This window comes from Pinus tabuliformis, chromosome 4_2 (genome assembly GCF_031772625.1).
Source record: "Pinus tabuliformis cultivar Carrire ecotype Pingquan chromosome 4_2, CPIR1, whole genome shotgun sequence".
Classification (NCBI taxonomy): Eukaryota; Viridiplantae; Streptophyta; class Pinopsida; order Pinales; family Pinaceae; genus Pinus; species Pinus tabuliformis.
In genome coordinates this window covers 521,169,648-521,185,033 of record NC_142304.1, presented here as the reverse complement: position 1 = coordinate 521,185,033, position 15,386 = coordinate 521,169,648, and the positions used below count along the sequence as shown (strand labels likewise).

General features: G+C 35.0%; 1 protein-coding gene and 1 pseudogene across 1 annotated transcript; one reads left to right on the top strand and one right to left on the bottom strand.

Annotated features, from left to right (window-relative positions):
* Positions 1-1,936: 1,936 nt before the first annotated feature.
* LOC149170274 (putative UPF0481 protein At3g02645) lies at positions 1,937-3,613 on the bottom strand. The gene has a single exon (XM_089425495.1). It carries the CDS (start codon positions 3,611-3,613, stop codon positions 1,937-1,939), a length of 1,677 nt encoding a protein of 558 aa, XP_089281621.1.
* Positions 3,614-6,627: 3,014 nt separating this feature from the next.
* On the top strand, positions 6,628-11,868 carry LOC149170273 (uncharacterized; annotated as a pseudogene).
* Positions 11,869-15,386: the final 3,518 nt, after the last annotated feature.

The window sequence follows — 15,386 nt, the reverse complement described above, 5'->3', positions numbered from 1 at the left end:
TATATATATATATATAAGAGAATATGATTAGATTAATTTAATAATAATATAATAAGAATTGAATATTTGTAAATATATAGTTATAATTAAAAATAAGTTTAATATATTTATCAAATGGTTATTAGATAAAATAACTAATATTCAATGATTATATTCAAATATTATTATATTAAAATATTGGAGAATATTTTAATAGGAATGTCAAAATTGATATATATATATAGATACGAAGAGAGGGTACGGTTCCAATTTCTACTTAATTTTCAACCTTTCAACCATCGTCCCTATTAAGATAATTTCAATGGATTCTCTAACCTTCCTATGAAAGTGATCAATCTTGATGATGACCTGAGAATCCTCAATGCATAGATGGTGATTGGATTCCACTGCATGTTCAACTAAATCTGAAAAATGAGAGTGGTTGCACTTAATACTCTAGTTAATGGAGTGAACAGAGAATCCAAGAATATATATATATATATATATATGTAAAATTAATTTTACTTTTATATTGCAATATATATATATATATATATATATATATATATATATATATATATATATATATATATATCCTCTTTAATCTTCCAATTAAAATATTCTCTAATATTTTAATATAATAATATTTGAATCTAATTGTTAAATATTAGTTATTTTATTTATGGTGGTGATGATGATGATGGTTAACGTCCACCGAGACCAAACTTTGGTCCATCTAACCTAATAAACGAATTATTTAGAATTATTTAGTTTGATTTAAGATTTTATTCCTATGCTCAAAAAGCTTGGAGAGAAACCTCCGGAGTTCACTATAATTTTGACACTATAATTTTGACATCGTAAGAGGCTAAGAAGGTCAGTATTGCAACAAAGATAATGAAACTGAGATCTAATGTGGTTGTACCCGGGGTACTCTAAGAGGAAGTGATTTTCATCCTCGATGTTCATATTCTCACATAGATGGCAAATCCTTTCCATCCATGGTGTTTTAGGAATTGCCCAACGACCTGTTTCACTATGGAGCTCATGAGATTCGTTCTAATCTTAGCTATATTAATTTTCTTCTTTGAGCTAGCTAAAACTTATTTTTAATAACCATTTGACAAATATATTAACTTATTTTTAATTATGATTATGTATTTAGAAATATTCAATTGTTATTATATTATTATTATTAAATTAATCTAACTAATTTGAATTCAATATTATTTGAATTAAAAATATTAATAAAATAAAATAAAGCATAACAAAATGATAATATATATTTAAATTTATTAAACTAATTTTTAACTCCGGAAATGTGTCTTTGTTATTTAAATATTTTGATTGACTGATTTTTTCACCTTTATCTTGGTCAATCACATTAGGTGGTTCCAAAGGTTGAGGATATGATTAATCCGAAAGACTTTATCAAAATCAGCATGGATCACAAAATTTTAAAATCAACACATTTCATGTTGTTGGTCCATGTTTCCAACCATCTAATGTGATTAATCCAAAATACATTATCAAAATCAATATAGATGAAATCTAAAATAAAAAATCATTTACTTGTTTATATATATATATATATATATATATATATATATTCTTTTAATTTTTAATATAAAATTAATATATAATATTAATAACACATTAATGTAAAACATAAATGAGATATTTCAATATATAAGTTAATTTAATTTAATTTTATATATAATTTATCAAACTTTAAATTGATTAATAATAAATAAATATATTATTACCACACTTTTATAAATTTCCTTAAATAATGTTAACCCTCTTCCAACTTTCCATCTTTAGATACACACGTGAGAAAATAAAAAGAAAAAGGAAAACTATTAAATCCATAGATCTTTTGAAAAAACATGTATCCAATACATCACCTTAATACATTATAGATCATCTAGTGACAATCACACCATTAATCTATACATCAAAGTCGAAGTTTCCCATGAAGGAGAGAAGCACAGTCTTCTATGCCACAGTATGTTTGTATAACTGTCAAGACAAAACCAATAATTCCAAATAGCAAAGTTGCAAACTTCCCTGCACGAAACAGAGGCCTGAAACAGAATCGGGAAAACACCTTTTTCATTTTGCGCTTGTAGTAATTCTGGACAAGAACCTCCTGGAGTGCAAGTTTGAGCCCGTCAGGAGGGTCCAGGTGGCCGGTAAAGAAAGGCTGACAAATATCTTCCCACATCTTGGCCACATATTCGTCCGTTAGCATGAGATTTTGTGGGCGAATAACACCAGAATCCCTGAGCAGATGAACGTCATTGGGCGTCTGTATGAGGGAGTTCATGAGAGCAACATAACGGGTTACGACGTTGCAGCGTCTAGTGGTGTTGTTGAACTCAAATGCGAGCATGTTCCTTAAGAACACTTCTGTCTGGATATTGGATAGCATGATCAGTGGAAGGTAGAGTGTCTCTGAGTATTTATCGAACCGGATCCCTTCCCATGGCTTGCAGAAGGATTCGAACTTAATCCCGGCCTTCGCCAACTGTTCTGCGTTGTATGCGTCGAAAAAATCACGATGGCCTCTCATCATGATTGGCAGAGTGAAAAAAATACGACAAACTGCTGTAACAATCTCTGAGAGTAACTGTCTCGTCTTTTTTGACAGAGTAGTCTGTTCAATGTTGTCCTCCTGGATATCTATCATCTGCAGGAATGGTGAAACTAATGCATGCATGCAACCCAGCAAATGTTGCTCCTCTAGAAACGCGTCATCAGGAGTGATTGAACTTATATCAATAACATAATTACCTTTTATGTCCACTGGAACGAAAGGAGACAACACCATGTACGTATTCACCAAGAACAGATAGAAACAAGGGTGTTCAGAAGCCAAAACTTCTCTCACCTCTTCAAAAACTGCTTTCACCTCTTCAAAAACTGCTTTCATAACAGGAAGCGGGAGCTGATTCTCCAGCTTGAGGATGTCGCACTTTATCAACAGTTGAAGTGCACCAAAATTAATCGCGCCATTTTCCGAACAGGAACTGGTGGGAGACGTATGATTCCCCGATCTATACGATTCGACTAAGAAACGTAACAGAAACGATGTGTCCACTGCCATCATCAGGCAGAAGTTCTCACCGTCTTCTATTTTCCAGTCATAGAACATCTGAATCTCGCACAGCATCTCTTTGATCCTATCAACTATGGACTGGAAACTCTCGCCATAATTGAGGAGTTCCTGCCTGATTGCACCGGCGTACATCACTTTGTACTGCTCCGCTGTAGATATCATTCCAGAAGAATCAATGTCCGTACTGAGCTTCCAATGGTGGTACGGCCCCAGTGAGAGAAACCGAGGGGTGTATGCCTCAGGATTCACATTCAACAGAGCCCTTGCCACTCGTGGAGGTGTAACTTTGATTGCTAGAGGATTCTTCTCACCCAGCAACTTTCTAACTTGCCCTGCCCACTCTTTCGAAGTCGGTACCATAGCTTTCTCCACATTCTCCGAAAACACCGCTATCTCAGATGATAGAGTTTTGTTGTTACCAGGAGCAATCTTCTGGACTTGTTTAAGGCACTCATTCCTCGTCTCTGTGGCTTCTTCCCCTTCCAATTTAATTTCTATTCCCACATCCGCCATCCGCCTGGTTATCACACTTTACGGAACACCTTGATTTGAAGTAGAAGGCAACACTAGTTATTCTCGCACTGGCTTAACAGTCATCCACCCCAAAAATCATATATAGCACTAAGCTGGGATGCTCGGATCCCAATGGAGTGTACCGCCGGAGTGTACTTAAATAATGGAACGCATTCATTCTTTTCTTGGGAGTTAAACCAAATAAAGAAATTAACAATGAATTAGTTACCCAACATTGTTTTAATCCATCGTACTCTGGAGTCTGCGTGCTTCCCATAAAATCCTCTAAACACCAAGAATAATTTTAATTGTTTTATTTTGATTTTGATTTGGATTTTTTTTTTTATTTTATTGTTTTTTTTTAATCGTTATGTTTTCAATTTTTTTTTTTAATTTAATTTAATTTAATCGATTTTTTTTAATTTAATTTAATTTTTTTTTTGTCACATTGCCATGTTGAATAGATTTCTAGATCGTTTTGATGTTGGTTATTATTGATTATCATCAGGCATGATCCATCAAGGCCAACCATAAAAATCTTGATTAACTATTATGGTTAACTATGTTTCACCAATAATGATCTCTATTTAATAATGTTTGAATATTATAAACCCTATATTAGCCTTATATATTAAAAATCCTATTTGTATTTTTACATTAAAAAAAAATCCAATTTCCCAAAATAAAATGGTTAACTATATATAATTATTTAATAATTATATAATAACAACCACATTCTTTTATATATGGTTATTATATTAATGTTTTAATATATATTAATATTATATTATATTAATATATTAAAATTTATATTTCAAATTATATTATTTTAATATTTATTAGTATAAATTATTAATATAATAATAACTATATATTTACGTCGTAAGATGTTTCTTCTGAAATCAACTCCCCTATCTGCCACTCTTCATTGGTCTACACCGTCGGATCAAGTGTTAAACGATTAGAGAAAGGTGTACCATCGGATTGATACAGTTTCATATAATAACCGACCGTGTTAACCAAATTGATAGTGCAAAGTTAACCTAATAAAATGGGTTGCCGATATGAGCAGCACAGGTCGGGCGGAGAGATGGCGGGTTGAGGCCGAGCAATGGAACACAACCCAGGATCTGATAAAATGGCTTCAGGTAAAAGACCCGAGGAGGCGCCTCGGCTTGGCCCGCGGAGCCACCAATATCAAGAAACACCCCTTGATTTCAAGAACATTAACTGGGCGCTCATACGCTCTGTTCCGCCCATAGGAGTACTTGCCTTTGCTCTTGGAACGATTGGCAAGGGTTTTTATGTTTGGCAAGGGTTTCTTTCTTCTGGCAGAAGGGAAAGACCTGGCTCATACAAGGGTTTTTACGTTTGGCAAGGGTTTCTTTCTTCTGGCAGAAGAGAAAGCCCTGGCTCATACATTGAATGGCCTCTCTCCTTATACTAACTCGTGAGCGATACCAATTTCAGAACAACCTCAACAGGAATTCCATCATGAAAAAATCTAAAAAGGTATGAGCTAGGACTTCATACAATATGCTTCCTGATTACCCTTATGCGTTGGAGGTTATAGGGGATTTGGCTGGAGAAGAAGTTTATAGAAAATTAACTCAGGATGTTCAACTTATTCCAACAAAGAAGTAATAGCATAGTAACAAAATTACAGAAACAAGAAATAAGCCAAAGGTGCAACCTCCAAATTCTGCTCCTCTCCCAGATGTACCAAGTCAGCAGAAACCGAAGATTGAAAAATGCAAACACCCGATGTCATTTAACGAAAAGAAGAAGCAGGATTCAGAGGTCACAGAGCATTTATCTTTAAATTTATGTATCTCGATGCAACGTTTTCAATGCGTTTTTAAATAATGAGGTCTCATACACCTTTTGGTACATCTTGAGTAAGCGTAATGGTTAAGAACATGTTCTTCCTGGTAAGAAGTCACATGCTTCCTTGTAAGATAAAAGGTCAGGGGTGTAGTATCTACACCATCTTAAACTATGTACACCTTCTTAGACTTTAGAATTTATGAATTAAGGAGTTCAGCATAGTGGATTGCATTTAATGCGTTAGTGATTCATGTTTAATTTAAATTTGTCTTTAATAGATTAGGGATTATAATTTTAATAACTTAATTATTAAATATGGTGAATGCATTAGAGGGTTTATGATAGTGGGTTGGCTTTAGTGGATTGATGTGAATTAGGGGAATTTATGATAGTGAATTAAATTTAATGGATTAGGGATTCACTTTTTATTGAGATTTAGGGAGTTAGTATTAGTGTATATAAGCATATATAAAACATAAACTTATGTACGTCTATATTCACTTTTGTTAGTTCATTATTTAATGGTCTCTAAATCACTAACATGTAATTACTAATTTACTCATCCTATTTAATCATTAAGTTATTAAGCTCACACTAACTCTCTAAATCTCAATTAAAAATCACTAACTCCTTAAATCTCAATTAAATTATTAAACTCAGACCAACTCCCTAACTCTCAACTATTAAAATTATTTTTTGTATTGTGAATATTAATTTTTTTATTATTATTAATATTTTTTAAATGTTATTGAAGGGAAAAACATATCTTCATATTGTAAAATAAAAAACAATGTGAAATTTTCATTTATAATTAATTTTTTTCTTTTATTTTTACTTAACACTAATATAAATTTTTGAATTAAGATACTCAATAATTTTTTTTTTTTATAATTTTATATTGCAATATTTTTAAATGTTATATATTAATTATATTTACAATATAAAAAATTATTACGCTGTAAGGCGTTCCCTCTGAAATCAACTCCCATATCTGCCACTCTTTATTGGTCTACACCGTCGGATCAAGTGTTAGACGATTGGAGAAAGGTGTACCATCGGATTGATACAGTTTCATATAATAACCGCCCGTGTTAACCAAATTGATAGTGCAAAGTTAACCTAATAAAATGGGTTGCCGATATGAGCAGCATAGGTCGGGCGGAGAGATGGCGAGTTGAGGCCGAGCAATGGAACACAGCCCAGGATTTGATAAAATGGCTTCAGGTAAAAGACCCGAGGAGGCGCCTCAGCTTGGCCCGCGGAGCCACCAATATCAAGAAACACCCCTTGATTTCAAGAACATTAATTGGGCGCTCATACGCTCTGTTCCGCCCATAGGAGTACTTGCCTTTGCTCTTGGAACGATTGGCAAGGGTTTCTTTCTTCTGGCAGAAGGGAAAGACCTGGCTCATACAAGGGTTTTTACGTTTGGCAAGGGTTTCTTTCTTCTGGCAGAAGAGAAAGCCCTGGCTCATACATTGAATGGCCTCTCTCCTTATACTAACTCGTGAGTGATACCAATTTCAGAACAACCTCAACAGGAATTCCATCATGAAAAAATCTAAGAAGGTATGAGCTAGGACTTCATACAATATGCTTCCTGATTACTTTTATGCGTTGGAGGTTACAGGGGATTTGGCTAGAGAAGAAGTTTATCGAAAATTAACTCAGGATGTTCAACTTATTCCAACAAAGAAGTAACAACATAGTAACAAAATTACAGAAACAAGAAATAAGCCAAAGGTGCAACCTCCAAAATTTTCTCCTCTCTCAGATGTACCAAGTCAGAAAAAACCGAAGATTGAAAAATGCAAACACCCGATGTCATTTAACGAAAAGAAGAAGCAGGATTCGGCGGTCACAGAGCATTTATCTTTAAATTTATGTATCTCGATGCAACGTTTTCAATGCATTAACGAATTTTACCTAAAGGATTCTTCGTGGTAGCTTAAATGTTTCTAATCGACTACTTTGATCTCCGTTATGTAGTGATGTGCGAGGCAACAACTTGTCATGGACCATTCCTGAGAATATTGGCAACTGTACAAGCTATGCAGTTTTGTATGTTTTCTGATTTTCCGAACTTGATTTTAAATGAACAAATGGGTGTAAATGTATGGTTTGATGCAAGACTCGTGATCTCAATTACTTGCTGAATTGGGGCTAGTATTCTTATCAGGGACTTATCATATAATCAACTTACCAGAGAGATCCCCTTCAATATTGGGTTTTTACAAGTGGCTACTCTGTAAGTGGAGATATTTCCAGGACTGAACCGTGTTCTAGTATCAGGAATTTTGTGTTGAATAGGCAGGGATATGAGATTATGCAGGTTTTCTAAGTAATGCAATTCATTGCATGGTATGCACTATTCAACCAACATCATTAATTTTGTTGCTTTAGTTGTCCTACCCTAATTTTAAAGTGGTTATCTTAGGTCGTTACAAGGAAACAAGCTGACCGGAAGGATACCTAAAGTAATTGGTCTCATGCAGGCTCTTATTGTTCTGTAAGTACAATGTTTTCTTGATCTCAACTTGTCCAAAATTTTCCTGTAATCGGATTAAAGTATAATCTCTTACATTTAATTGCATGGAAGCCTAGATCAATAAGAATCCATAATGATTTTGGATATTGTCAATATATTTCTTATGCAGAATCAATCAATATTCCTTCATTCATTGATAAATGTTTTGTGACGTTTGGCAAAAACTTGATTATGTAATTATGGTGTAAGCTTTAGTGTATTGATACACTTAATATTTATTACAGGGATTTGAGTGATAATCATCTTACTAGAACAATTCCTCCGATTCTAGGAAACTTGACTTACACTGATAAACTGTGAGTTGCTTGCATAGTTAATGCTCGAATTGTTCCCATCTGGGTTTGTGAAAGTCCCTTACTTTTTGACTATAAATTTCCTTTATGTTCAATTTTCAAGAAGCTGATTCTGTTGTTCTTTCTTTTGCACTACTCAGATATTTACACAGTGATAATCTCACGGGATCTATTCCGCCAGAATTGGGGAACATGACAAAGCTGGGATACCTGTAAGAGATTCCAATCACATATTTTGTGATGATTGATATGTAAGAAATGGAAAATGGATGTGCTTGATAAGAAATAGCTCTTTGATAGTCAACGGTTGTATGCATATGTAGGCAGCTAAATCACAATCAGCTGACTGGGCAAATTCCACCCGAGCTGGGGAATTTGGAACAGCTATTCGAATTGTAAGTTTATGTCCAAACCTTTTTCTAGAAAGTGGAGATAAAAATGATAGAAATATCTTGAAACCTCCCATACACTAAACATTAATCTATGATATCTTTTGGATTCTTGCTGTAAGTATTTAACATTCCAAGGTTGTATTTTTTTGAGACAGAAATCTTGCCAGAAATCAACTTGAAGGTCCGATCCCAGAGAATATTAGTTCATCTGTTGCTCTCATTTTATTGTAAGTGATATAATCTTCAAGCCAAGTGATGAATTTGCGGAGCATAATTTCCCCCTGGCTAACAATATTAACTATGTGCCTTCATTGTCCTTTGTCCTGTAGCAATGTGCATGGCAACTGTTTGAATGGAACTATTCCTTTGGAAGTTCAAAAACTTAACAGGCTAACTTATCTGTAAGTAATCCTGGGCCATATTCTAAAGTGACCTATAACATAATGAGCTGTTGAATTGCATTAAGCATATTGAATATGACTAACGGATAACGTTGCTTCTTTTACAGAAATCTGTCCTCCAACAATATCATGGGAACAATTCTTGTAGAGCTGGGGCATATTATAAATTTAGACAAATTGTGAGTTTTAGTTATTCTAATGTCTTGGTTAAGGCTTCTAAGGTTCCCTTTTATAACTATATTTAAAAACATAATAGCTGCAAGGGTAGTCCTCACATTTTTATTGCCCTGTGATGTGATGTGAATTTTTAGGGACATTTCTAACAATAATATATCTGGACCTATCCCGAGATCTATTGGGAACATGGAACATCTATTAAAATTGTAAGTCTTGTATGTACAAAAGTTTTTGAATTATTAAGCTACAAGTTCTATGTGTGAAAGTTATATTTATTTTTAACCCCATTGCATTATGAAAAGTTTAACGGGTGAGAGTTATATTAATCCCATGATTTCTATTGGATTATGAATTCAAGGAACTTGAGTGGAAATAAACTGAGTGGGTTTCTCCCTGTAGACTTGGGAAACTTGAGAAGTATCAGGGATATGTAAGTCCTTAGTATTTGATTTGTGTAGCTTGTGAACTAGTTCTATTTTCTAGTTCTTTCTACATCTCTTTCTGGTGTTCCCTAGCCACTTCATCAAAACAGTAACATAGTGCGGTATTTTTTCAACGCAGGGACCTTTATGCCAACCAATTATCGATTCCTATTCCTTCAGAACTTGGACAACACAGAATTTGGTCTCACTGTAAGTTCCTTGGAGTGATCCCTAAATTATAATTTATTAATACCTTCGCAATTATTCTGAATAACTCTGTAAATGGATAATATTCAGGATACTGAATAACAAAAGTTTATCAAGGGAGATGCCATGGCAGTTGACCAACTGCTTTAGCCTTACTACTCTGTAAGAATTTTCTTGAATTGGTGCTATTTTTTGTTCATTTCATCATGAAAATACAGAGGAAATAATCCTTGTATATCAACTCATAGTTATTCATACTGGAAATGATCAATTTGTTTTATAGAAACCTCTCCTACACCAATTTGTCTGGGAATATTCTTGTCACACAGAACTTTACAAGGTTTACCCCAGAAAGGTGTAGATATAATGAACACATTTTATTTCTAGATCAAATTCAGTTTTCTTCTTGATATTGTCAAGTTTGTACATTTTATCTGATGGGAACGATTTTTGCCTCAGTTTTTTTGGAAATCCAGGTCTTTGTGGTTATTGGATTGGATCACTTTGTGGGATATCTGCCAGACAACCAAAAGGTGAAAACAGAACTAGATATTACAAATCAGATTCCATAGATTTGTATTAAATATCCTTTAGATTATATTGATAGTGTTATCTATTGATTGTGTAAATGGACAGCTTCTATGTCGACAACAACTATTGTTTGCATCTCATTGGGTTCAGTGATATTAGTGTGTGTAATCACCATCGCTCTCTACCTTTCAAATCAACGTAAACCATTCACTAAAGGGTCATTAAGCAAAACGGGTCAAGGTATTATGCCTCATTTCAAATTTTTTATTTCTCAGAGCAAAGCTATCATCTTATCATCAATATCTATGCCTCTTGTTAAAAGATTCTTGCATGTCCTGACCAGGTTCTCCAAGGCTTGTAATATTGCACATGGATATGGCCCTATACATGTATGATGATATAATGAGAATGACCAAAAATTTGAATGAGAAATTTATAATTGGCAATGGTGCTACAAGCACAGTTTACAGATGTGATCTTAAGAACTGTAAGCCAGTTGCTATTAAAAGACTATACACACACTATCCACAAAGCTTGCGGGAATTCGAAACTGAGTTAGAGACTGTTGGAAGTATCAAACATCGGAATCTTGTCAGTTTGCGTGGGTACTCTCTTTCGCCACATGGAAACTTGTTGTTCTATGACTACATGGTAAATGCAAACACCCGATGTCATTTAACGAAAAGAAGAAGCTTTGTCAGGATCTTGAACAATTACCAGATGAGATGGCGGTACCCATAATTACATTCTTAAGGAAGCACATTGGTCTAAGTCAGAATGAGGAGGAAATCGAAGTTGATATTGATGCTTTTGATGATGATTATTTATGGGAGCTACAGAACCTTGTTTTCAATTGCCTCAAAGAGATAGGCGAAGGCACCAGAAATACCCAAGCTTCAGCAAGGCTTTCTAATCCTACGGTATGCTGTCCTAGTGCTATGACTGTCTTATATTTTAAATTTTGTCAAGAATGGCCATATCGTCATTTGGTTCTTTTCAATGTTCACCAATATTTGGTTTGTTTGTCCTTACGAGAGCCATTGACATTTTCTGTAGCAGCCTGTGAATGCTAGGGTTGTATCACAATTGGAGAGTCAGCCCACAAACGTAGTTCAACAAGGTTTAGTCTTTATTCTAGCCAGAATTTCAAGTTTCTATTTATTCTTTTTAAATTGAATTTCTGCATTTTGTTACTATTGTTCATGTAAGCATATGTAATTTCAAGAACATTAACTGGGCACTCATACACTCTGTTCCGCCCATAGGAGTACTTGCCTTTGCTCTTGGAACGGTTGGCAAGGGTTTTTACGTTTGGCAAGGGTTTCTTTCTTCTGGCAGAAGAGAAAGCCCTGGCTCATACAAGGGTTTTTACGTTTGGCAAGGGTTTCTTTCTTCTGGCGGAAGAGAAAGCCCTGGCTCATACATTGAATGGCCTCTCTCCTTATACTAACTCGTGAGAGATACCAATTTCAGAACAACCTCAACAGGAATTCCATCATGAAAAAATCTAAAAAGGTATGAGCTAGGACTTCATACAATATGCTTCTTGATTACCCTTATGCATTGGAGGTTACAGGGGATTTGGCTGGAGATCAAGTTTATAGAAAATTAACTCAGGATGTTCAACTTATTCCAACCAAGAAGTAACAGCATAGTAACAAAATTACAGAAACGAGAAATAAGCTAAAGGTGCAACCTCCAAATTCTGCTCCTCTCTCAGATGTACCAAGTCAGCAGAAACCGAAGGTTGAAAAATGCAAACACCTGATGTCATTTAACGAAAAGAAGAATCTTTGTCAGCATCTTGAACAATAGCCAGATGAGATGGCGGTACCCATAATTACATTCTTAAGGAAGCACATTAGTCTAAGTCAGAATGAGGAGGAAATCGAAGTTGATATTGATGCTTTTGATGATGATTATTTATGGGAGCTACAGAACCTTGTTTTCAATTGCCTCAAAGAGATAGGCGAAGGCACCAGAAATACCCAGGCTTCAGCAAGGCTTCCTAATCCTGCGGTATGCTGTCCTAGTGTTATGACTGTCTTATATTTTAAATGCAGTCAAGAATGGCCATATCGTCATTTGGTTCTTTTCAATGTTCACCAATATTTGGTTTGTTTGTCCTTACGAGAGCCACTGACATTTTCTGTAGCAGCGTGTGAATGCTAGGGTTGTATCACAATTGGAGAGTCAGCCCACAAACGTAGTTCAACAAGGTTTACTCTTTATTCTAGCCAGAATTTCAAGTTTCTATTTATTCTTTTTAGATGGAATTTATGCGTTTCGTTACTGTTGTTCATGTAAGCATATGTACATGTGTAGGTTGTGACGCTGGCGATGAATCTGTTGATGTTGGTGGGGATGAGATGCCTGCAACAAACTTCCCTAGTGTTGATATTGAGAAAGAGATGACAGTAGTTAGCATCTAGTAGCTCAAGTAGCTCAAGCAGTGATTATGGATCTTTCTCTAGTGGTATTGTCTTTGGACAGGAATTGAGCCTTTTGATGTTTCTCAAGTGGTATTCTGTTTTAGAGTTCATTCATTTACTTTGGTCATTCTTTTTTATAAGATTCTATTCTAATTTATGACTGTCTTATATTTTAAATGTAGTCAAGAATGGCCATATCGTCATTTGGTTCTTTTCAATATTCACCAATATTTGGCTTGTTTGTCCTTACGAGAGCCACAGACATTTTCTATAGCAGCCTGTGAATGCTAGGGTTGTATCACAATTGGAGAGTCAGCCCAAAAACGTAGTCCAACAAGGTTTACTCTTTATTCTAGCCAGAATTTCAAGTTTCTACTTATTCTTTTTAGATGGAATTTCTGCATTTTGTTACTGTTGTTCAAAGAGTTTATACTTACAGACATCACATATCTCTAAAACCCCACTGCATTTCCCAATTTCTTTGCTTACATAAATTTCATGGTCGTGTATGCAACAACTGCACAATCAATGTTGAATCCCAACAATCCCGCTTAGTGCAACGCCACTCAACACATTTTCTCTTCTCAACAAACCCTACCTGTTGATAGAAAAAGGTGAAACCCTACTTTTCTCTACACATATTCAATGTTTGCAGTTGCAGTTTCCTGTGCACACCATAAATACACGATTCCACTGCCACCCACCATTTTATTCAAATGCCATATCTGAGATTATCAAGCAGTATTTGATTTAAAAATCATGTTACTGGAATCAGTTTTAGCAGAGTTATCCATCGATGATCTCAGTGATCATTGCCAACAAATGCTGCATGTGAATACGCTTGCCACTGCTACACAGGAGATATATAGTCGTAGAAGCTATTCAAAAACCCCACAGGGTTACAGTGTATATAAACACAGAGTGGTACTCATCAGCATCCCCCAAAGAAATTGGGGGCTATTTCAGTTGGAATCTCTCTCATTTAAACAAAGAATCAATTGAAGTCTTTGAGGGTTCTCTGCAACAAGAAAATAGGAATGACTACCAGGATGAGGATATAATTGAATTGAATGCACACGATGTTGAATTCTTTCCTATGAGCGGTACCTTAGAGCCCTCTACAAGTCCCAAATCGTCATCATTAATTTCGGCAACCAATTCCAATAGCCTTGATCTAGTTAGCCCATCATTCAATGACACCCCCCAATCCCATGTGGTTCCTGAGCTGAAGGTTTCGGCTCCATCCAACTCGTTTCCCGGGCTTTGTATAGAGAAAAACTCTGACAATAATGTTACCGATTCGGCAGAAGATGAAGATCATTCAATCAAGAATAGCAATGTCGAAATTACACTGACGCCTTTCAGTCCTGCAAAGATGGCCTGCACAAATTCACTTTGGGGTGTATTTTCTTGTAGTTCCCTGGGCAAATGTTTTGCGGCAAATCGTTGAAACAACAGATGGAAAAGGTCAAGCAACCAGTGCCGGCAATTATGCGACAGAGCAAAGACGAGAAATTATGTTGTAGTTCTCAGGGTGTGAAAGATGATGTCCCTTCGGTTGAGTGCGAAGAAAATGAGTCAGTATTAATGTCCAGTGTAATCGTGGAGGTGTTCAGATTTTTTTTCATTCTTTTTATTAATACAAAAAGAGAGTACATGATCTGGTATCTGTCTATAAGATTTTTTTTATATCTCTTATGTCTATTTTATTTCTACTATTTTAGAGATTCTTTCTGTGATCTACCTTATATTCATCCATATCAAATTAAACTACATATTGTCCAAAAGACACAAATTTACAGCATGTGTATCCAACATTTTAACCCCCAAAATACCCATAGCATAGCTTCTCTTATCGATAAGATTTTCTGTTTCTTGTACATGATCTTGTATCTGTATATAAAAAAATTTCATGTCTCCTAAATCTCTCATGTCTATTTCCTTTCTGTTTTAGAGTTTCTCTCTGTGATCTACCCTATATTCATCTATATCAAATTAAACTAAACTGCGTATTGTCCAAAAAAACACACAAATTTACAACATGTGTATCCAACATCTTAACCCCCAAAATACCCATAGCATAATTTCTCTTATGTTTCCAGATCATATTGTCCAAAAAACACACAAATTTACAACATGTGTATCCAACATCTTAATCCTCAAAATAACCATAGCATAATTTCTCTTATGTTTCATGATCAGTGGCCTCCTAAGTAAAATTAATGCATTCAACATGTGTCATTACATCTTGAATAAAAGTTGCGAAATGACTCTTACCAGGTTCCTTTGTGATGCCTTGCTTTGAAAGTAGATCGACAATCTAGTTTTGTTCCCTGTATATATGACCAAAATCTATCTGTTGGAAAGTACTTACCAGGTGTTTGCTCTTTTGTGAAAGACATGATTTTCTGATAAAGAAATTGCAGAGTTGTGATCAAAGAGAATATGAGTTGGCTCCCTTTGCACATTTGAAAGATCTTTCAATAGCCTTCTCAGTCTCACTGCTTGACAAGTTGCTGAAGTTGCAACTACATACTATGCCT